This window comes from Nanorana parkeri, unplaced genomic scaffold (assembly GCF_000935625.1).
Source record: "Nanorana parkeri isolate BGI_ZX_2015 unplaced genomic scaffold, ASM93562v1 scaffold1437, whole genome shotgun sequence".
NCBI classification, from domain to species: Eukaryota; Metazoa; Chordata; class Amphibia; order Anura; family Dicroglossidae; genus Nanorana; species Nanorana parkeri.
The window spans coordinates 269,895-294,559 of NW_017307705.1; the positions used below are offsets into that span (position 1 = coordinate 269,895).

The 24,665-nt window shown below is 44.2% G+C and overlaps 1 protein-coding gene across 1 annotated transcript in view; it reads left to right on the plus strand.

The window, feature by feature from the left end:
• OC90 (otoconin 90) overlaps positions 1 to 24,665 on the plus strand; it is a 67,429-nt gene that overhangs the window by 19,728 nt on the left and 23,036 nt on the right. Inside the window, exons 6-12 of the mRNA XM_018569976.1 lie at positions 2,378 to 2,434; positions 3,720 to 3,894; positions 6,009 to 6,121; positions 8,720 to 8,848; positions 11,331 to 11,375; positions 14,370 to 14,417; positions 20,838 to 20,909. Of these exons, the coding sequence (XP_018425478.1) occupies positions 2,378 to 2,434; positions 3,720 to 3,894; positions 6,009 to 6,121; positions 8,720 to 8,848; positions 11,331 to 11,375; positions 14,370 to 14,417; positions 20,838 to 20,909 (639 nt within the window). The remainder of the gene's footprint in view (positions 1 to 2,377; positions 2,435 to 3,719; positions 3,895 to 6,008; positions 6,122 to 8,719; positions 8,849 to 11,330; positions 11,376 to 14,369; positions 14,418 to 20,837; positions 20,910 to 24,665) is intronic.

Consider the following 24,665-nt stretch of genomic DNA (forward strand, 5'->3'; position numbering starts at 1 on the left):
TTCGAGCAATAAAAAGCTTGAGGGAGTGTCTAAACCCAGGGATATCCCGTGGCCGGGTGTCACCCTGCCGTGACGTCATCGTGCATGCACGTGATGTCACCTCGCTCGTGACGTCATTGCTCATGCACGGCCATCTTTGTGGTAACTTACAAAGCCATCCACAACTCTGCTCCAGGTTACATCTCCAACCTTGTCTCAAAGTATCATCCTAACTATCCCCTCCTGTTAGGATCCAGAGCGCCTCTAGGTGGCGCTTGAGCTGAGCCCTGCAGTTCCTGGGCTCACCTGCAGGATTCTCCAGGCAGCCAGGGGCTGCTAGGTGCCAGACCACCACTGGGTGGTGCTGGTACCTGCAGCTCCAGTGCTCACCTGTGGGTGTCTCCCAGCTGCCAGGAATCAGCCCATTAGGTATTGCTCCTGGGAGGGTATTTAAACCCTCCCTGCAGTCTGGACCTTGGCTCAGGATTTCGTTGCTTTCCCCTGTTGTCTGAGTCCTCTGGCCTGAACCCTGAGACCCTGATATTTGCATGCTATTTTAGTACCCTGTTTCCTGTGTTGTTACATTTTTTGTTTATGCCTGTTGTGGATTGTTTCTGTTAGCTTGCTAGGTTTATTAAAATATTTATATATACCATACTTACCTGGTCCGTGTGGTCACTTGTGTTTGGTCTGCCTGTAAGGGTACCTGTGCAGGTGTGGGGTCACCTGCGCTGGGATCCCTGACACCTCCGTTCTTGGCAAGACCTCCTGCTTTCCAGCTACCTCGTCAACTCCTCCCATGCTCACCTCCGGGACTTCTAGAGTCTCTCCCATTCTTTGGAACTCCTTACCCCAACCAGTCCATCTTTCTCCCACTCTGACTGGCTCTCGGCGATCGCAAAAGACTCGTCTCTTTAGGGAAGCCTATCCCACCTCAACCTAACCATCACGTTCTCAAACAATTCATCCCGACACAGCTACCTCCTCATGTATCACTGGCCCCCCCTTTTAGATTGTAAGCCCTCAGGGGCAGGGCCCTCCTTACCATCTTATCTTGAATTGTATTGGGATTCTAATGTCTTCCTTACATTGTAAAGTGCTGCGCAAACTGTTGGCGCTATATAAATCCTGTATAATAATAATACTACCTGCTGACGCCATCTTGGTGATGGACGCCGGCAGAGAGAGGAGGGGACGTTTACCCAGCGGGATAAGGTATGCCCCTGGGTCCGCTCCTCTCTCCTACAACTGTCGGGCTCTCAGTCCATGACCGAGTGCCCGACTTCTTAGAGGGGGTGACATCAAAATGACTGTCCAATGGTGTCACCCGGGTGCATTTATAATGTATTCTCCTAACATGGAAACTATACCTGCTGCCAGCTCTGCTTTATCCTCGGCAACAAACAAGGGTCAAGTCACTAAGATATGTGCATTTTTTTAAAGCCAACGTCCAGCCAAGAAGTTTTATTTCATTATGAATAAAGCAGGAAAAGCTTTAGTCAGTGGTGTCACAAGGGAGGTGCTGTGGTGACACCACTGACTAAAGCTTTTCCTGCTTTATTCATAATGAAATAAAACTTCTTGGCTGGACGTTGGCTTTAAAAAAATGCACATATCTTAGTGACTTGACCCTTGTTTGTTGCCGAGGATAAAGCAGAGCTGGCAGCAGGTATAGTTTCCATGTTAGGTGAATACATTATAAATGTTTCATTGTAACACTTCCAGATATGTATTACTTCTCACAGAGATTACAGGCCTCCCTATGACAAAGCTTTTCTCTCCAGAAGGACAGAGCCATCTTTGTTCCTGCATCATCCAAGATCCATCCTAGATCGAGATGCGGCTCAGAGATCACACAATCATGTAACAGCTAAGCCCCTGCTGCAGCCTCCTACTTTGTGCCATACTACAATGTTACAATGTTACAATGTTGCAGTCTGATTACTGGGAGACTGAGGAAATGTTTCCTCCTGCCTGCAACAGATTGATCACTGGGGGAGAGGAGACTAAGGATATAACTCCTCTGGCCGGCAGCAGACTGATCACTGGGGGAAAAGAGAATGAGGAAATGCTTACTCCTGCCTGCAGCCGTCTGATCACCGAGGGAGGAGAGACTGAGGAAATGCTTCCTCCTGCCTGCAGCCGTCTGATCACTGGGGGAGAGGAGACTGAGGAAATGCTTCCTCCTGCCTGAAGCCGTCTGATCACTGGGGGAGGAGACTGAGGAAATGCTTCCTCCTGCCTGCAGCAGACCGATCACTGAGGGAGGGGGGACCGAGGAAATGCTTCCTCCTGCCTACAGCAAACTGTTGCTGTATGTTTTCACTGTCAGAAATGTCATCATGCAGACTTCAAAAGTTACTAAAAGGTCCATTTATATTTGCTTGTTTTCTTGTAGATAACTTTACATTTGATGGGGTTTTTAAGAACATAGAAAGTGTGACGTCATTTCTCGGTAAGTTGAAATAATATAAAGTCATTGTGAGATAACGATATGAATCCAACACAGAAAAATATTCTCTCGAGATGAACTTTCTACACTGCAAGGGTTATGTGCTAGACATGGAAGCTGCGGACAAATTTGGTGCGGTTCGGATATTTCGTTGTTTCGGGGATCTGATCCGAAATTTAATTTGGTTCGGGTTTTCGGATTCGGAGAAAATCCGAATTTCGTTAGTTTCGGATGAGTTTACGAATATTCGTTGCGAATACCACAGAAAACCATATACCGATATTAATACTAAACTTGAGGCTCTCAGACCCGAATGGCATTCAGGATCCGAATTTCTGAATTGCATTCGGGAGCTCCGGAATGCCATTTGGGTCTGTACATATATTACTGAAGCTGAGGCTCCCAGACACAAATGACATTCCGCAGCTCCCAAATGCAATTCGGAAATGCGGATCCCAATTGCCATTCGGGTCTGGGAGCCTCAGCTTTAGTATTATATGTATATACTGAACACAAATTTTCGTTACGGCAACATAGGAGCCATATACTATATGGCTCCCACGTTGCCGTAACGAAAAATTGTGTTCAGACCCATTCGGAGGCATTAAACCGAAAAACTAACAGAATTGGGACAGGATCTGAAATTCGGAAATGGGAATTCGAACACATTTGAATGCATTGGGAATCGGAAATTTGGATGTGTCCGAATTTCAGAAAATTCGTCCGAATTTTTATTCGGAATGAAGCGAGTCACACATGTCTATTAAGTGCCCATTTTGTCCAGGGAGCTAAAAAAAAAGTTCCACTCACCCGAACCGCAATCCGCTAGACTAATTTCCATATAATTACATATCCTATTTTAAGTCCCAGTGCTTCTCTATGCAACGGAAGCTGGTGGGAGGGGCCGGCAGGGTGCTGTACATAGCTTTCTGAAAACATCACAGCACCCTGCCTTAGTACTCCTCTCAAGAGAGCCCTCAGAGCCCTTTCCCTAGACATAGTGGTTGGGCAGGTTCTTTGGAGCCAAGACAACAGTATTTCAGAGGGAAATTTATGGAGTGGGACAGAGAGGGGCGGTGGGGCCGGTTCTATAGTCCAGAAAACAGGGCTGACAACGCTGGTTGGGATTTCAGTGCAGTACAAGCACAGTGTTGTCAATGCAAGAAGGAAGTTAGGAGCTCACTGGATTTCTGGTAGATTATTAGAGATGTTTTTACACGGGATAAAACATGGCTAATCACGCATGTATTGCAGAGATGTACTGAAAATGCTGTGTTTTGTGTGACAGACTGCCTGGGCTCTCAGTTCACTTGGCTGCAAGTTATATTCACCAATTTCCCATCTCTGCTGAACTTTGTGAGCAAACTGAAGTGTGTGACCGATCTGTGCCCCAGGGACCTGGAGGATTACGGCTGCGCCTGCAGATTTGAGCTGGAGGGTCTTCCCGTAGACGAGGTGGACAGGTGACTGCACACAGTAATATAATACCGATTGCATTTTATATAAGAGAGAGTGCGCCCTCCATGGCCATTGCATGATTTCCAGGGGCAATAGGGGCTGGTTCGGATAACATTCATATGTAGGGGGTAGTGACAGGAATTGATAAAAGCATTATATGCGCCTCGTGAAAGTAAACCTGTGCCCCGTTAATTTTTTCCCCACCCTTTCCTGGCATATACTTACCTTTCTTTCACTCTCCCAAAGCCCTGGCATGCTGCCCTGTTTCCTGATTGGCTAGGAAGCCGGCTTCACTTGTTGCTAGCCAGCCTGGCTTCCTGACTAATCAGGAAGCTGGACGGCATCTCACGACTTGATGCCCAGCTTCCTGATTGGTCAGGAAGCCAGGCAGCCTCAGCAAGTGAAGCCGGTGTTCTTTCACCAGAACACCGGCTTCACAGGCAATCGGGAAGCTGGGCTGCACCGCCCGACTTCGTGATAATCTGGGCACACGGCACCGGTACTCGGTACTGAATATCAGCGAGTACCGGAAAAAAAATATCGATACTGTAAAAAAACGGTATCGGTGCATCCCTAGTAATTCCCTGCTTCTACATGTTTTATGTCTTCTTCTCAAAAGTAGAAGTTCGTCACATTCAACTGGACTTGTTCTGTAATGTTGAAGATGTTTTTAAGCTTATTCAAGCCACTTCTTCAGTTCTAATGAATGTCAGGAGCATACTCCAGTATTTATAATCACACTGGTAGAACAGACACCTTAATCCAATGTCTGTGAAGGTTCTCATTCATGCAGGTCACATGGTATATCTGTAAGAAATCAGTCAAGGTAACTGGACTTGCTGTATTTTTCCTGACCATCTTTCTCAATTCAGAATGACTTGTACAAAAATTATCTGGGAATACATTTGGTGAATGTATAGAAAAATACGGCAAGTCCAGTTGCCTTGACTGATTTTTTACAGATATACCTTAATCCAATGACCATGGAATGTGTTAAGGCAGATGCTGATTGCACATGAACAGGATGGGAGATGTGAAAGTTGCGGAACGAACCTGTTCTAGTTACATAATCCCATCCTTGGTGTCAGGATGTCTGCAAAGGTGTTAATCATTCGATTCATATGGCTGACGCCTGACGGTGTGAGTCGCTGTCAAATTGCCAGGATGGAGATGCTAAAACATTATATGTAGAAGACAGATGGTGTTGAAGCCCCCGCACCCCTGGTCATGGATGGTTCTTATCTCTTCCTATCCTCTTTTGTGAAACAATATAACCAGTGAGGTCAAAGTGAGGTGGGCTAAAAGGACCAAAGGGAGGGAGGGCCAAAAACCCCTCCACACAGCATAATGGAGCCCTTTATTCCAGACTGCATACAGTTGCTTCATGTCTGTTGGTCATTATCTTTTAGCACTACACACTATAATCTGGCTATTTATATTTTCTTATTGGTCTACAAGCCGCACTCCATGGACAACATAGCTTTTACACATTGCATTGATCATGGCTATCGATCCTGAAACAGCTGTTGGCACTTTACAAGATTAAACACCTTATTTTTGGGACTTGTGATTGAATTTGAACATGCAGATGCCTTTTGTTTTACCAAGGCTTTATTGTGTTTCACCCTGATTTAGTTAAGGGCTTTTTGGTTCCTTTTTGCACATCTCATCATAACCTCTGTGGTCCCCCAGTCTATACTCCATAGAAATCATTGTTTTCCATACACTCCAACGATGATGGCCAACAAGCCTGATATCTCTGTATGCAGTTTGGAGTAAATGGCTTCTTATTAGGCTATATTTGTGGTAGATCAGCATTCAGGAGACACAGTTGGCCCATTTGGGCAAACATGAATGATTTGCATGGCTCTGCCCACTATCCTAAAAATGAGGAATACATTTTTTATTATTTAGATTTGTGATGGAAGTAAGGCATGCAGGTAGGGTACCTTCTGTCTGAAGAACATTCGACTTTGCTTCCTCAGCCCTCAGAACCCCATTGACTTCAGAGACCTACTCACCATACACTTAAACGCCTATACTTTACTATAACAGGTACACTTTAATGTTATAAGTGACCTCACAGCACTCTCATTCAATGCTTTTTATTTTCTACCAGCTGTTGCTACCATCACCGTAAATGTTATGAAGAAGCTCTTGAGATGGACTGTGTTTGGGACCCAACTAAAGTCTCATCTGACATCAGTTGCCTTTCAAAGAACCTCACTTGTGGTAAGTATTATGAGATAATAGTTACCTTCATGTCATGTAAGAAGAACGCCCTTCCCACTCATCCCCGATTTTCCTGTGCCTCTCCATTGCTCCATCAGTGTCTTCATCGTGAAGCTTACACATTTTGTGGATGGTAAGATGGAGTAGCAGGGGATGCAGGAACATTTCAGTGGTTGGTGGAAAGGGGTTCTTCTTACAAGAGAACCTGTCATTTTTCCTTGAGTAGGCCTATAATCAAAAGTTTATTTAAAGGACCAATGCTTGACATCAGTTGCCTCTCAAAGAACCTCACTCGTGGTAAAAGACATGAGATAATACTTAACTTCATGTCATGTAAGAAGAACTCCCTTCCCACTCAACCCCCGATTTTGCTGTGCCTCTTCATTGTTCCATCAGTGCCTTCATAGTGAAGCTTGCTAATTTTTTGGATGGTGAGATGAAGTAGCGGGGGATTCAGGAACATTTCATTGGTTGGTGGAGGGGGTTCTTCTTACAAGAGAACCTGTAACTTTTCCTTGAGTAGACCTATATTCAAAGTGTATTTAAAGAATCAATGTCTGACATCAGTTGCCTCTCTTGTGGTAAGTGATATGAGATAATACTTACCTTCAGGTGATGTAAGAAGAACTCCCTTCCCGATTATCCCTGATTTTGCTGTGCCTCTCCATTGTTCCATCAGTGCCTTCATCGTGGAGCTTACATGTGGGATGGCTGGTAGAATGGCTCAGTGGTTGGTTGGGGGGGAGGGGGGGTTCTTCGTACAAGAGAATGGTATGCAGTTAAAACATGTGATGATAGTGCTCAGCATATGAATTAATTCCGTTATTTAAATTTCTTGTATTTGATTTTTCCTTAGTTGTATGTAGTCCAAGCTGTCCCCAAAAAAAGTATCAGTGAAGGGTTGGGCTCAGTGGCTTATCTATATCAAAGGACACCCGTGGCATCCTGCCCAGCTCCTGGCAACCAATGGCGTCACTGCTTGCAGGGAGCTGGGCAGGACGCCGGCCAGAGAGTCCCTAGTTCCTAAGAGCTGAACGGGAAAATGTGTAAGGGCCATGCACATCTGCCCTCCTGACTATTAGCAACCTGGGATGCTCTGTCTGGCGTCCTGCCTGCATACACATCTCCCCGCCTGCTCTGGTTTCTAAGAGCCAGGCAAGGTGATGTGTATGGCCCTTATACACCTCCACTCGGCTCTAAGCAACCTGGGGCGCTGTTGCTGGTGTCCTGCCCAGCTCTTGGCATCCAGTGACTTCACTGGTTGCCAGGAGCTGGGAGGAACACCGGCCAGAGAGTTCCTGGTTGCTAACAGCTAGGCAGTGAGATTTGTATGGAAGTGGTGTGGAGAGACAAAAAAAATCAGCTTTCACTGACCCACAGAGTGCCCCCCCCCCCTTTCAAGTGGCACCTAGGGCATGTGTTATATGTGCCATACCCTGGATATGCCACTGGTTGGGCCAGACTATAACACTGCTATCACTTTTGCTTGACAGTGTGGTCAGTCCACCCAAACCTAATATTTTCGTGTTTGATGGATGCCGGAGAGTTAAACCCCAAAATGTTTCTTCTACCTCTTGGGGACTCTATTGGTGAGATCTCTGTGCTGAGTTCTCCCCTTTTGTGCCCATTATGAGGGGCTCCCACCCTGCTGGGTTTTTCATTTATTTGATATTATGGGGAATGTAATAGGAAGATATGGGACACATAAAACTCCCAGGTGGACAGGAACAGAGTCAAGAATAAAATATAATCTTTCTTTGCACTGATCTTTTAACTGCATTGAGTTACAATGGTCCATTATATTTCCGAGACCATGGTCCACCGAACGTCCTGCTGGGATGGATCATTAAAGTGTAATAGAAGGGTTTTCTTGGAGAAAACTTTGCTCCATACTCTCTCCTGGGGAATCCATAGCCACATGAGGTGGGAGGGGTGGGGGGGGGTGTGACATCAATGGTTGCGAAGATGAGCTGGGCAGGACACTGGCCATAGCGTCCCAGGTTGCTAAGAGCTGGGCAGGGAGATAAGTATTGCCCTTACACATCTCCCCATGCGGCTCTTAGCAAACTTGGATGCTCTGGCCAGAAATTTAATTTTTGATAAATGCAAAAATGACTTGTTGTATACACAGCACATGCTATAGAGAAGAAAAGGGGAGAGGTGTTTTGTAGTCCTGTCATAGGGTGACAATGCTGATCCCCTATACATACAGTACAGTGAGTGAGCATTGTCACCCCAGGACAGGAAGTGAGTTTCTGGCAGGATCTCCAGGTGAAAATAAAGAACAAAAGAAAAAAGAAAACTGATGCAGCCCCCACATCTAAGGACTGATAAACTGCAATATATTACAGATTTGTTTTGGGGTTTAAATATACTTTAAATTTAAAGTTTAAAATACAAATGTACAAAAACAATCCCCAATATACGGCTTCTATTAGGACCTTTGTGCCCGAGAGGTGCCCAGCCGGTGTGGAGGGCAGAGATACTGTATATGCTCATTGTACACATAATTACGCTCTTTAATCCTGACTATAAAGCAGGACAGATGGCAGAAAGCGGATCTATAAATGGGGGTCTTGTCTCCTCTCTACCCCCCAGAGCCTGGCGACGAATGTGAGAAAGTGCTGTGCCGCTGCGACAAAGCCGCCATTGAGTGTTTTGTGAACACGCACATTAACTCTTCGGTGAAAGGGATGGATATCACGTTCTGCCCGGATCCCGTTACAGGTAATAAGCGATACAATGTTAATCTCTGAGAGCGAGGCGACATTCCTGAACCCGCAGGTGGCCCGTCCTGCCGGAGGCGCTACGCTGCCCTCTGTTGGGGAAATGAGCTACTGTCACCATTAATCCCGAAAACGCATTATGACTTCTTAAAGTGTAACTTCAGTTTTGTTCAGGAAAATAAAAATCCACTTTAGGTGAATTATATATACATTGCAGGGATTGTAGATGATTTGTTTTTGTAGTTTTATACTTTTATCTGATCTTGAGAAATACTGTATCTGCTTTGCCATGCCAATTCTCCAGGCAAAACAAATATTGTAAGAATACAAGAGCCATATGTATCCTTATGTGAATCTTGGTGAGCTTTGTGTATTTTCTGTAGATTTATGCAGTAATCCAGTGTGAGACTTGGAGCTTCCTGTAATAAAGACCAGTCACTGCTACTCTCCCTCCTTGTGCAAGGTGACTGGTCTTGTCTCCGACCCCTCCTGTAATAAAGACGAGTCACTGCTTCTCTCTCTCTCTCCTTGTACAGGGTGACTGGTCTGGTCTCCACTCCCTCTTGTAATAAAGACCACTCACTGCTGCTCTCTCCCCTTGTGCAGGGTGACTGGTCTTCTCTCCGCCCCTTCCTGTAATAAAGACCAGTCACTGCTGCTATCTCTCTCCTTGTGCAGGGTTACTGGTCTAGTCTCCACTCCCTCTTGTAATAAAGGCCGGTCACTGCTGTTATCTCCCCTTGTGCAGGGTGACTAGTCCTGTCTCCGCCCCCTCCTGTAATAAAGACCAGTCACTGCTTCTCTCTCTCTCCTTGTACAGGGTGACTGGTCTGGTCTCCACTCCCTCTTGTAATAAAGACCACTCACTGCTTCTCTCTCTCCTTGTGCAGGGTGACTGGTCTTGTCTCCGCCCCTCCTTGTAAAGACCGGTCCCTGCTGCTCTCTCTTCTCTTGTATCTGTAAAAAATAAATCAAGGCAACGGGACTTGCTGTATTTTTTCTTGAAGACGTTTTTCTGGTCATCCGACTAGCTTTCTCAAGTCAGAATTCATTCTGTATTGGTCATGTTTTCTGCCTTGAGGAAGGGACCCTGCGCGGCCCCGAAACGTTGGTTCGTTTTGGATTTCTGTGACGTTTTTGTCCAATAAAAAGGACTTAGCACTCAGCTCCTGGCAACCAGTTTACTCACTTGTTGCCACATGCTGGGCAGGATGCTGGCCAGAGAGTCACAGGTTGCTAAGAGCTCTTAGCAACCTGGAACACTCTGGCCAGAAAGAGAGCCTGCCCCCCCCCACGTGACCCAGTGAGACGCCACCTGAGTCAACCCATATGGTGCAGAAGTCTCCTGTAAATCTGGAGTGAAGGGTGAGCCTTTAATGCCCTGGGCACACTGGATGTCGCGCAACCCGGAAGAGTAGAGACCAGTGTCGTCACTGGTTGCCAGGAGCTGAGCACGACGCTAGCCAGAGCATCCCAGGTTGCTAAGAGCTCTTAGCGACATGGGACACTCTAGCCAGAAAGGGAACGGAAGGTGCACCTGCTGCCCCCCCCCCCCTCCTATGTGACCCAGTGAGATGCCACCTGAGGCATCTGCCTCAGGCTGCCTTATTTTAGGAATGGCCCTACTAACTACGCATGTGCACTGTGCTAATCTGTCATCAGCATGGCATCCAGTAATGATGTGGTGCAGAATTCTCCTGTAAGTCCAGGTTGAGGGGTGACCCTTTAACGCCCTGAGCTTACTGGATGCCATGCAACCTGGAGAAATAGTGACCTGGATCAATGAGCTGGTGATTCTGCAGAGGACAGCGCAGAAGAACGGGTGAGTATTGCAGCTGGAGACACTTTTTTACTTTTAGTTCAGGGGAGTGTTTTTTTTTTGTTTGTTTTTTAACCATGCTGGAGTTGGATTTTAAGACTGTAGTTTATATCAGTTTTTTCTCTATCTTTATGCAGTCCTTGTTTTACAAATATAGTTAAATAATATTAATTGAAATACAAACATTTATTATGGCACAGTGTTCCCAGAACATTAAGAGTTCTATAAAGAAACAGCACAGCAATGCAGTTTGCTTTGCGGCTCCATTTGTCGGATTGAAACCTGTACAGGGCCACCTGAAAAGGGAGGAGTCAATATTCTGACCACTCATTCAGGTTCTGAAAACAACAAACTGAAAAGTGATTAGTGCTAATAATGTGGAGAGGAGACTAGAGCACCATCTGCTGGCTGGATAGAAGACTATATAATATGAGTATGCAAAATTTTGTTTCACCTGATTAATTATATTTAAAAATGAAATGGAAATTGTTTTTTGTTGTTGTTTTTTTAGTCATTTAAAAACCCCCTTTACATTCCCTTTAAATGTATAGCACTATGCTCCTCTCCATACATTTCTTGCATGAGAATAATGACAACGGTGAATAATAAGTGAGTGTCAGGAAAAAATAACAGCTAACAGTCATACAATATTTTCCTTTTGTAGCTGCTCCAGAAATCACAATCCGGAAAAGTGACATGGATGCAAAATGTAAGTTCTGAAGATCCTTAAATTTTCTTCCAGGATATTGGGGGGTTTTCAGAATGTTAAAGCTTAACCCCAGCCAAGGTCAAGTTGTTCCTGCTTGTGACCTCATTGAGGAAATTTCCCCTCACTCCCTCTCCCTGTGACGCCCGTCCAAGAAATAAGGGGTGCACTTTTTTACGAGGATCATAAGATGCAGACAGCATTCAAATGTGTTCTTGTTTTCTTCTGTGTCCCCATCAGAGAGATTTCGCATGACTTGGGGGTGTTCCTTTTTAGCAAAGGCTTAGGTCTTGGCATAGTAGATTAGTGGACCAGAACCTGCGTTTTGCCTGGGAATCCAGCTTAGAAGGTGAGCCCAAAGGAGGCTCTTTTAGTGGTATTCGAAGACTGATTACCCTTGCCCTCTACTTACTAAGCACTAATAAAAGCATCCAGGCCTCCCACAAAGAGATGACCAACAGCAAACAGAATTCTCTCCAACCATTTCTTGCGTGCAGGTTTTGCCGACATGTATTTGAGGCATAAGAAGCTACGCGTCCACACAAAAACATAAAGCCCCAGGTTTATCAGTCGCTGTACAGAAGAAAGAAAGAAAGAAAGAAAGAAAGAAAGAAAGAAAGAAAGAAAGAAAGAAAGAAAGAAAGAAAGAAAGAAAGAAAGAAAGAAAGAAGATTTTGTATAGTGGTCTCTACATCAAACCAGAAAGGAGACAACGGAGTGACTGTTGGGGCTTAATGTGGCCATATCTCAGCAGTAGGGCGCCGTGTCCATCTGATGTTCTGAACGTTTTTTTGGGGGGAGTCATCCTTGACTTTGATTAAAAAAATGGATCTTCATTACACTTTAGCGACTTCCTGAAGTTGTTAATTTGTTTCCAGTAAGTTTTGTGACTGACTTGCACTGGTTTCCCCAGAATAGCTTGTGGGCTTCCAGCGACTACAAACCAGCTGTCTCCAGCTCCTGAATATTCAGCAAGGCTCCTCATTATGCCTCCAAGGCTGTGATTTATGCATACGAAGGTGTGCTGGGGAATCGGCTCCGGAGAGGATATCTATAAATGACTTCTCATATCTACAATGATAATTGTATTCACAAAACAGCAGATGTATGAGTAGAGACTTTGAAATATGTGGGAGGGCAGATGCCTTTTGTTTTGCCTGCATTATGCTTCTCGAAAATGAAATGTGGTCTCATTTATAACATTTTTATCAATTTTAATGGGGAAACCCCTTCACCGCACATATGCATTAGTGTGGAGCATGGACTTGAACTCTGGCTGTATGTATATATGCTTCAAGTTGGCCAGCTATTCTATCCCGAGAGCACACAAGTAAGCACGCCCCTAGTACAATGACTGGGCTGTCCCGGTGGGATCATGTGACCACCAGTCACAGTGATTGCATAGGCACAGGGGTAGCCAGATTTTGGCCCTCCAGCTGTGGTTAAACTTCAAATACCATCATACCTATGCCTCTTGGAGTCATGCCTGTGGCTTTCAGAGTCCTGCAATGCTTAGTTCCGCAACAGATGGAGGGCTGAAGTTTGGTTACCCCTGCATAAGCCCCACCTCCAGTCATTCAGAAACCCTTAAAGGGCTAGCGGGAGCTCTTTTACTGGAATTGTTGATGTTTTTTAATAATTTGGCTAAATATTTCCGTTAATTGAACAATGAAATATTCAGTTCAGGGTACACTCATGACAGCTCAGCACCCGCTCTTCTGTATTTAAAATGCGTGTTTTCACTCTGTCCCCCTCTTTCCTGTAATCAAGACCAGTCACTGTTACTCTTTCCCCTTGTGGAGGGTGACGGGTCTAGTTTCCGCCCCCTCCTGTAGTTTTCTGCAGGCAGCCTGTTGAGGGTGGGGCCAGCTGGGCCCCTCCCATAGCTCTAGTCTCTGCACAGGCAATGTACAGCTCAGTTACCACTGCTTACAAAGTTCATTGATATCCTTTGTGGCTATTAAGCAATATATCGAAAAAGGTTTTTGTGCTTGTAGTTCAACCTCAAGGGAGCGGTGACATGCTGACAACATGTTTCCTTCTGTGGGTGCAGAACTTGGTTGCAAACTGCCCACACCCTTTTGATTGGCCCACAGTGTTCTACCATGCCCCATGGTACATGGGGAATGAAACTCATCTTGCCTAGGAAACATCTAGGTCTGTGTACAGATCCTTCTCCCAGTGCCCAGGCAAAGTGATTCTGAATGAAGGAGCCTATGACATCACAGGACCTAAAATAGGCAATTACTCAAAATTAAGGCATTTCACACAAAAAAATTAAACAAAGGGGACGGGATGCTTGTGCTGATGTAATTTACCTTATATGGTCACAGAGCCGTATTAGGTCAATTTAATTTCCTAAATATAGGCATGTAGCCATATAAGGTCAATGACGTCTCTGCATCCTACCCAGTAACTTATGTCAAACTGTAGGCAGGGAATTTCCCACCTACAGCTGGTTGGGCGGCATGGAAGGAGCTTCCAGGTTCAGGGGAGCTGAGGTTCAGACTAGGTTCAGTTTAAGCCTAGGCTCATCCCTAGCCATCATCAGTGCAGTGCATGTAAACCATGGTTTCTATGGAATAGGCCTTGGGACCCAACAAGACAATATAACCATACAGGTTCTGGTGAGAAAGGACTAAAGGAATCAAAAAGTCCTCCAACTGACTCAACGCACAGCACTGTAAAACCTTCTTAAAACAGATGTTATAGTCTAATTCCATCACATATCCCAAAAATAAGAGGATCATAACAGTGGGCGGAGTCATGCAAATCATTCCTTTACACCCCAGCAGACAAATGCACGCCCAGAAACACTGGTGTATTGTGCAAATATAGCCTAGTATTTTAGAGCCATTTATTCCAAATTGCATACAGCTGTTTTAGTCTTTCTGGCCATCATCAGTGCAGTGTATGGGAACTATGGCTTCTATGAAGTAGGCTTGTAAAGTAGCTAGTGATGTACTATTGTAAATGTAACATCCTTGTATCTTGCAGCACTGCAGAACAGAAGTGCGGACGTCATGTACATTCCAACCCAGGAAGGTATGTCTTAAAGGGGAACGTCACTCTAATTTAAAAAAGACAAAGCATATGCAATTGCTACAGAACCCATGACCTTTCCATTATAGTTTGCTGCCAGCTATGGTGGTTTAAAGCTGGACACCAGCCAGATAGACATAAATTAATGCAGTTTTGTATTACTTACTGTATTATTTAAACTGCAGGCAATGTAAGTACCTGATTTTGACCTGGTATGAGCCTTTTGTAGTCCTTGCACAGCAGAGCTCAGACTGGAAGAGGGAGAATCAGCACAAGGAGCCAATCAGCATTGCTCATGTGCTAATGAGAATCATGCTGCTAAGAGATCACAGAATGACAGAGAGATGAGCTTATCAGTCTGCTGTTTCTCCTTCACTGTCCAGTGAAAGGGTGGGGGTATAGGGTCAGAGGAAGTGGGTTGAATGATGGTGGTCATCAGACTGAGGACAACTAGTCAAGGGGAGGGACAAGACCTGTCATGACTACTTAACTGCTGCAGAGTAAAATTGGGTCTTCCTCCCTGCTAGACAGGGCCGTGCTGTGTCAGAAAGCAGCCCTGCTGATAAGAGGAGAGCACAGAGTGACAGAGACATGAGCTCATCAGTCTGCTGCTTCTCCTTCACTGTCCATTCATCCAGTCATCAGACTTAATTGTCCAATTGTCCAGTCATCAGACTGAGGACAACTAGTAAGGGCTGTTCTGTGTGGCAAAGCAGCCCTGCTGATAAGAAGAGACCACAGAGTGACAAGGAGATGAGCTCATCATTTTGTTTTGTCTTTTCCTTCACTGTCCAGTCAAAGGGTGGGGGTTTGTCCGGGACAACCCAGGCTCAGAGGAAGTGGGTTGAATGATGGTGGTCATCAGCTTGAAGGCAACTGGTTTTGGGGAGAGATAAGACCTGTAATGGCTACATAACTGCTGCAGGGAAAAATCAGGTCTCCTTCCCTGCCAGATACAGTAGAGTTCAGTATCTCTTCTTTACAGCAATGGCAGCTGTATTCTGTGTAAAGAATGACCCAATTTCCACCTGATTATTATTGGTGCTGTACGTTTTCCAAGATGTCTGGACATGGCTTGAAGTCAAATAACTGGCATCGTATCCAGCAGAAGTTTATATTTTTAGTGAGATACTTGTTAAAACTCTTGCACGTGTTACTTAAGGCTACTATTGTGGACTTCTCAAAATGCTGGTTGCCTTAGTGTTATGTTGAGCCCCCTCCCCGGCCTGTAATCATGCAAATCAGGAGAGTCAAGGAAAGGTAGTAGTCCTTACTTGCATTTTTGTTTTAGGTCAGTGGCTCGAAGTATTGAAGCAAAAGGACCAAAATAGAAGCCGGCTAACTAGCAATTTCAGACAAAGAGATCACCAGTGGCATTCTCTGCGCTCCCCCTGCATGGGTTTCCTTTAACAACCAAGATTCAGAACAAGAGGTCTTGCTGCACTCCTTCCCAGAACATCCAAGAGACCCGTGTAGACGGGTGGGTGCTTGTAGTGACCACGGATGGCACCGTGAACAAATCAAATGAAAAAATAAAGTCACCAGCACAACAAATAGTAGTTTAGCAATCGTCCATTTAATGACACATTGCCATTCAAAAGGCATTGAATGGCAATGTGTCATTAAATGGACGATTGCTAAACTACTATTTGGTGTGCTGGTGGCTTTATTTTTTACTTTAACAACCAAGACTCCTTATGTTGACTCTGCATCAAACAAGTGATCACCAGTAACATTCTCTGTGCTCCCAGTACGGGTTTTCTTTTAACAACCAATCCTCCTAAAGTTGACTCAAACAAGAAATGGCACCAGGTTCCTCAAAGCAGCACCTTTTGTTCCAGCTCCACCTTGAGGAAGGATCTTGTTGTATCCTGAAATGTAGCGTGATATAAATGCAGTGCTTTGTTTGTCACACTGCTGACATATGATGCACAATGGAGCTCTTGAAGAGTACATTAAATGGCTAAATCTGAAGATGCCACTCTTAATTTCCTGGTGTGGTTCCTTTTTGATGCAGACTATTGACTCCAGAGGTGCCTATTGCTGCACAGGGCATATCATGTATAGAGGAGTGCAGACATTCTTGTATTTAAGTTAAAGCTGATCTCTGGGTTCTGTCTCCAACCCCATCTGACCCGTGCATCCCGTCCCTTACTGGAGGTCCTCCCGGTGGTATTTTATGCTTTTGTGTTTTTATACTTACCTGTTCCAGATGTCTTCAGACCAGTCGCGTGATTCTCAACGAATGCTCAGAGTGGCACTTGGCACAACTCTCTACCTTATTGTACTGTGAGTGCAGGGCACCATAGCAACACCTTCCTAGTGTTCTGGTCCTTAAACCCCCTGCTAGGGTTGCCACCTGTCCAGGATTCACCTGGACAGTCCGGGTTTTGAATACTGTGTCCGGGTTTCATGGCAGCAGAAACCCGGACACGAGATGTCAGACAGACATGGGCAACCAAAATTAAGATGGGGCTACTGGCCCTCCACTGAAAATAGTCTCAACTGTGATATTTACATATGAATGGGTGGCTCTATTTACATATGAATAAGGCGCCACTCATTAATGTCCGCTCGTCGCTAGAGTGTTCGGGTTTTGCTTGAAGAAAAGGTGACAACCCTACCCCCTGCCCTCATAGTATGTCCTCAGTCTTCCAGGTTAAATGATAACTATGATGCGAGTGCTTTTCACTCACATCATAGTTCTAGTGACAATGAGACTGTCACAGGTCGGCTCAGTAGATCGGGAGGTGAGCGAACATATACCGGCGTTCGCTCACCTCTTGATCCTGTCACGGCTCTCTGCCGTGACAGGGGAGGGGAAGTCATCAATTCACACCAGAAGACTGAGGACATCTTGTGGTGGAGTAGAGGTAGTACAGGGGAGGAGGTGAGTGTTGCAGCTTGAGCTGCTTTCGATTTTTAATAGGGGGCATTTTAACCACCTCAGTGGTTGTAAAAAAAACGGCCGGCCGAGAGGTCTCTAGATCTGAGCGGGCATCTTTAGATGTGAGCGGGCGATCTGAGCGGCCCCTCCACGGCCAGCGAACGTCGCAGTGAGAGCAATAAGTCTAGGGCCATCAATCACTGATAACACTAAACTGATGAGCGGTAAAAGCTTTTAAAGCGTCGCCTATGGCCAATTTTGGGTATGGTCGTTTTCTGCGATTTCGCGGGTGCGCGCAATTTTAAAGCTTGACATGTTTGGTGTCTATTTACCCAACGTGACCCGATCTTTATATTTTACCAAAAAACTGGGTAATAATAAATGTTTCCTAACATAATGTAAAAAAAAAAAAAAATTCCCAAAATTTTCTGTAATTTTTCTTAATTATAGTAAAAAATAAAACCCCCAGTGGTGTTTAAATACCACCAAAAGAAATCTCTATCTGTCCCCAAAAAATGGTATAAAATTAATTTCAGTACAGCGTTGCATGACGGAATAAACGTCAATCAAAGTACCGCAGCGCTGAATACTGAAAAATGGCCTGGCCAGGAAGGGGGTCTAAACACCTGGTCTTGAAGTGGTTAAACAGGACAGAAATTATGCTGAAGTTGAGCATTAACTACTGCTGATATGTTACAAAATGTCTAGTTGTCTATAGGGTTCTTTAAAGGCTAGGTTTTGACATTACTATGCCAATGAAATGTATATAATTGTTCTCCAAAAGCAATGATCTGTATTACTCATTTCTGCATGGAATCACTACACTCTCATTAGACATTTAATACAATTTATAGAACATGTAGAAGCAGCGGGCCGTGTCTCCTCCCGCCATTATTATATGAATGGAAGGTGACTATTAAACGTATATATTTCCAGCTCAAATCATTATCTGCACTCAGAGACAAGTCCCCTCAGCAGGGAAGAAATGTGGAAATGAGAAGCAATTATTTTATTCTGTTGGAAAACGAAGCATAAATAACTGTATCTTTTCATCACAATTTCCACTGCTGGGAGGTGACGTCACTTAGCTAACAAGCCCGTGTGTGATAGCAATTGGTGGTGACAGGTTCTCTTTATTAAACCTGTCACCTCCAGTAAAGGAGTTTTAGCACAGCACTGTACTGGAACTCCTGTGACAGCTGAGAGGGGAAGGTTGCAAGAGCAGGGCTAAATGTAGAAAAGAACAACCCGCCCGGCGGCTGCGCCGGCCTACTATTTCATGCCGCCTCAAGGCCAGGCCATGTTGGCCTTGTGGGAAATCCGGCCCTACCCACCTGGACACTATCTTTGGGTTTGTGTTGGTTTACAAGTATTCCAACTATGACCTATAAAAAGCATAACTTATTACAGAGTATTAAAGGAGTCCTCTCCTGAAAGCCACATGGAGGCCACCATTGCTTCCCAGGTGTTAGACTGGCTATCTGGCTTCATTACTAAACTGGAGCAAATACTGTATGTTGAGAAGACAAACAGGTCCACTCATTGAAATCTATCAGTATACAAGATAGAGTGGCGGTATCCCTCCTGAACCTTCTAGTTTTGGATAGAGTGATACCAGAACAAGGGATGTGCTTTGGGTTTGATGCTACCATCGGTTTGCAGTGAATCCCTGAAAAATGTGAAGTCTGCGAATGGTAGACTTTGCAGGTTTGGCTCCAGAAATAAGAAGCAACCTATTAGTATACGAACAGACCGCACTATCCAAAGAATTCCAATACTGCGGACTACGGATGCACCGATACTTTTCGAGTACCAATGCCGATACTTGGCATTTTCATGAGAACTCCCAGTGTTGCAGCGGTTGCAGCTGGGACCGGGCTCTGGCGCTCCACCACTGTCCTGAAATCATTAGTCTGTATTGTTTTTGAAAAACTGTCACATGACAATAAACAAAAATGTATCAGTGCTCGTACTTGTACTCGCAAAACTGGTATCGGTGTATCCCTTATTTATATTTATAAAAACAAAATTATACATTAAAACAGAGATTTACAAATCCCAGGAGCTCCGTGTGCTCCTTACACATGACAGCTTCCTCCTAATTTTTCTCTAGTCTAGTCTTGGAGCTCGAAAAGTATCTGCACATGTACTTGTACCATGTACTGTACTTGGTATCGATGCATCCCTACTTCGGACTTTATTAAAATTCACAGCAAATCCAGTATGACAGTGAATAAAAGTGTATAAAGCAAACAAATACCAGCACTGCACACCCCCAACCAGCTACAACCTCTCACATGTTTCACCCGTAGGCTTATTCATAGAGGTCGTATACTACTACATTAGACTAGCACCTGGGGAGTCTTAATGGCGGCTAAGGAATTGGAGCGGTGAGATTTCCTTTGGCTCTACTAGAAGTAACCTATAATGCAGTCCATAGCCTTTGCTCCTGGTCAGATGAGGCACAAGGAAAATAATTTATAGGAATGGATAACCGAGCACCATTTCTATAAAGGGGTGGGCTCATAGCAGCCATATTTTCAGCATGTGCTGGACCTCTTATGAAAAGCTGAGGATTCTGTGTAGGAAGAGCATGTTAGCAACACTCTCTGCACCATTGTGGAACGCCCACCACTGGAAGAAGGGGGCAGAAAAAAAGCTATAAATTCCAATTAAAAGTCAACTACATGGAATTGCTGACTTGAGCGCTGTTAAGATTTCTTTGATGGTATCAATGTTACATAGTTATTCAGGTTGAAAAAAGACAAATGTCCATTGAGTCCATCAGTATAAATCATCATCATTAAATAATAATAGTAATACAAAAAAAAATACTAATAATAATTGTTATTTTTAATTATTAGTAATTATATTATTATTATCATTTCTCATATGCAAGTAGATACAATTTTGGTTCTGTTTGTCATTCCTGAAATCAGGACTATTTCCATTGACAAAACCATAGAACCTGCAAATCATGGACATTTGGCAACTGGGAATGTTACCAGACAAAAGCAGTTTAAGGCAGAAATCGAGTCAAAAAGAATAAGATAAACATACATAGCCCAATAACAAGACCAGGTTTTGCTGCGGTTTTCACCTTCAGTCCAGAGATCCCGCTGCCTGTGCTTGTTTCTTACCATTAGATGTCCTCAGCATCATTTAACCCTCTTACTTTGAGCCCACGTTGTCCTGGACCCACCCTCAGCCTGTGACTGGTCAGTGAAGAAGAAGCTATCTCCCCCTATCAGTATGCTCCTTGTCAGCAACTGAACTCACTGGCTTCTTGTTCTGCTTCTTTCTCTCACTCTCCAGCAGGGACTGCAATAACTTAATATCAGGTCAGGGACTGCAATAGGTCAAATTCAGGTTCTTATACTGATTGCATCAAAAAAAATGCACTTGATGATTTATTATTGATTACAGAGCTGCATTCATGTGCGTCTTTTATACCTGCCTAGACTGCAACGTTTTTATATATAGCTGATGATCACTTCAGATATTTCTAACTTACTCGGCTCCATTTTTGTTTCCAGGGGAGCAGACTGCTTTGCAAAGTGACCCAACATCGATCCCTTCTGCGGAGGAGCTCATGACGCCTCTGACAGGTGAGCTTTATTTTTTTTATTTGCGAGGTATGAAGGATGACGCTTTCCTTTGTGAAGACAGCGGCAGCTTTCTTCATAGAGATGTAAAAACCGAGGACATTATGCACAGCATCCTCGCTACATTTGTAAAACAAGAAGGTCGGCTGTAACTCTGAGAGGAACAATATAAACACATTCATCATCGCAATTTGGAACACAGTGACATTTATATTATAATCCATTAATCCCGCCACTTGGCAGCTAGACTTTCAACCATCTTTATTGTTCTGTTCCGCGGCTTCATTTGGGTAACTCGAAGATGGAGTGATTTTTACTGCGAGGATTTCTGGTGAATAAAAACCTTGCACGGGTTGTAAAAAAAAAAAATGGAAAACAGTTGTGTTAAAGAGACCCTGTCATGTGCCCATCACAGTGCTCCTGATAGGCCCACTAACCCTCGTCCCAGCAAGGCATAGTCGCCGATCCATGTTCTCTCACTGGTCACCCTGGCTAAGCTCCCCAGGCTTCCCCAGTTGGGTGCTCCTCCAGTCAAGGTGATGGTGGCCAAATCTGGCATTTAGCCACTCAAACCCTATGACACATGTTCCCCATACCTTGAAGCCCTGCTCCATCAATGCAACAGTGTGAGGGCTTTGACAGTTGACAAGCACAAGAGAATGCGGGTGGGTGAATAATTTAGGGATGCACTGATACCGATACTAGTACCAGTGCCGATACCGAGTATTTGGGCAAATACTCATCCAACTGCTCTGATGCCTAGCTCAATACCCGAACTTCCGGTGTCAGGAAGCTGGGCAGCAAGTCAATACATGCTGCCGGCTTTCTGATTGGCCGGGAAGCCGGCTCCATGCTCCCTCGTCACTCGTCACCTGCTAATCGGGAAGCCGGGTGGTGAGTCTTTACATTGAAGCCTGGCTTCCTTAATGGGACTTCCGGGATCGGTATTCGTCATCGGCGAGTACTGGAGACAAAAAAATATTGGCACTCATACTCGATACCGAAAAGCCGGTATCGGTGCATCCCTAGTGAATATACTTTGCATGGGTGGGGGCTATCGAGAGTTGTTGTAGCCTTGCCCTAAAAATGGACAATGAATGTCTTTATAAAGCAAAACTTTCCTGAGAGACACATGGGGGGCTGTCATTGCTGGCGTTCTTCTGAAACTGCTGATGTAGCGCCCCCCTGACCTCCAAAGGCAGGTGACATACCCCAGAGGCAGGGGGGCTGACATTTCACTCTCAGAGATAGATCCTTAGCTGGATTGTGGGATGTGAACAGTAAATTGGGTACCAGTCACTTTAAGTACTTTTTCAATGCTTTATTGTGAAGCAGCCAAAACTGGGAGAGAGGGTGTAGGGCTACAGACATTCACAGCAAAAATAGACTCCAGACTCAGCAATCCTTTCCAGTTTCCACAGTGCAAGAATGCTTTAGTTGAGCAGAGGGTGACACTGTGTAACAGAGCAATAGCTGAATAGAGGATGTGCTTGAGATCTTCCCTGGGAGAGACACCGGACTTATTCCTGAGGTCCATGCCATCTCCTGGCCTTCCTGGCACCTCCAGCAGTCAAAGGCACCTCCAGCAGTCAAACCTCCAGCATCTAAGGATTGCAAGGGTTCTTGGGTAAGCCTGCAAAAGAGGCACATGGACAGAGACACAAAAAGAAGGACTGTATAACGTCTTAATGTTCCTGTTTGGAGAATACCCTAAGTTTTATGGTTCACTGGATGTTATCGTTCAATATATGGACCTTCAAATACAATACCGTGTGGATTACTATCTATTGTGGCTGATACATTTCTCAATTGGGATTATACTTGTTATCCACAAGACCCAATTAAGTAGAGCTACTGGTGCTTATTAGAGATTTTGTCCTGTTCACAGAGAGATAGCCTGCAGAGAGTGTAAAAATAGGGCTACATAATTAATGGCAGAAAACGGCCTGGTGTACAGCCAGCAGTGGAATTCTGCTTTTCAGTAGATTAATAAAGGGGAATATTGTGGGTTGAATGACATGTTTTAGCCAATCTTGTCTTCTACATGCGTATTTGCTTTGGATTCTTCATTATATAATTATGTGTCTCACTTGTATTCTGAAGCCACAAACCAGAGCCCCGGCACCCCGGAAGGGAAGTCCTCTGTGGGTAAGTTGGCTTTTCTGAAATTAGCTTTTTAGGGTTTTTTGCACATTGCTGATAGGTAGAACTGTCCCTCAATCAATTGAAGAGTAGTTGTGAGGCTACCAAGTGTTGCGTGGCTTTGTTTAATGTTCACCTTAGGAAAACCATTGCTTTTAAATGGGTTTTCAGTGGCTGGACTACCAGGTAGTCCTTGTCTGCACAACAATAGTAGGCTTGTCTGCACAACAATAGTAGGCTTGTCTGCACAACAATAACTTCACAGCTGATTGGAGGAGTTATGAGCTAGTTTTCCCTATTTACCAGTGGTGAAAGTGGGCAAGTTTAAAGATTTTTGTTGAAAGTGGGAAACCTCTTTAAATAAATCTCTTAACCTGTAAATCTATCTGTGTCCTGTTTGGGGGCAGAGTTGTTCCAAGTCCTCCTGAAAAGGGTGCCTCCACTGGAAGATTTTGTATCATCTTCTGTCCTGATTACTCTTTTTTTCTTTACCACCTTAGCTATTGGTCTGGGTTCTTCCTCCTGTTCAGGTAGTTGTTTTTCCACCGGTTTTCATTATGGTGGATGATTGGCTGTCCTTCACATTATTAGTTGAAGTCTAACATTCTTTCAGGTAGCACTGCGGATAACATATCATGGTCAGGAACACCAGGTTGATACTCAATGTCCTTTGGTTGTAGCAATTTCCATAGTTGCCTTGGCCCTTTATTCAGGTCTTGATTCCTTTAGATATTCCTTCAGATAGTAAGAATTCAATATTCTTTGGATCTCTCAGTGGCTATTGTCCACCCCTAGTTGGACTGCTTTTGGGCATCCCAACTGTCTAAGAATTACTACATTACTGCGTACCTCAATAGATGATAAAGAAAATAAGTTTTTTGTACTTACCCTAAAATCTCTTTCTTGAAGTCCATTGAGGGACACAGGTCTTGCCCCTCTCTGTTACTGACCTTATGTACTGCTTGCTCACATATGGTGCATGAGCCTTAGAGACATGGTTTTTGTTGTTTGCAAGTGTCCAAACCTCTTTAAACCAGTATAACCCAAATGTCTTAGAATTGCAACATTCCTGTGTCCCTCAATGGAAAATACAAAAATCTTTTTATTGTGCATATGACTCTCTTGAGAGTCATAAACGTAAGCTTAAGAGAGTCATATGTGCAATATTTAGGAACCAAACCTTTCCAGGACGGCATACTAGAGACAATAATACTTGTTTTACATATGATCATCTCCAAAGGCTATACACTTTTAATAGACTTAAAGTGGAATTAAAACCTCCTATCCTTTACAGTTGAAAACAGCGCCATCTTAGCCTCTATTTACAGGCAGTTTCTATGGTGATCAGCTATGACATCATCCATTTCAAGGCTTGAAAGTTCAGTTAATATCTGATATAGACACGATGGCAACTATGACATGTTTACATAATTTTTTTTTTTTTCTCTGACCATGAGCAATAAAACATTAAATAAAAACTGCTATACTTTCCCTTTAATTTATTACAACAAAGTATCAATTGTCAATCAATAATATTGTAACGTTTGATACAACCTTTGTAATAGGGCAATCCACACTGATTTCAGTCAGTAATTGGGATCTAATCCCATTCTTATG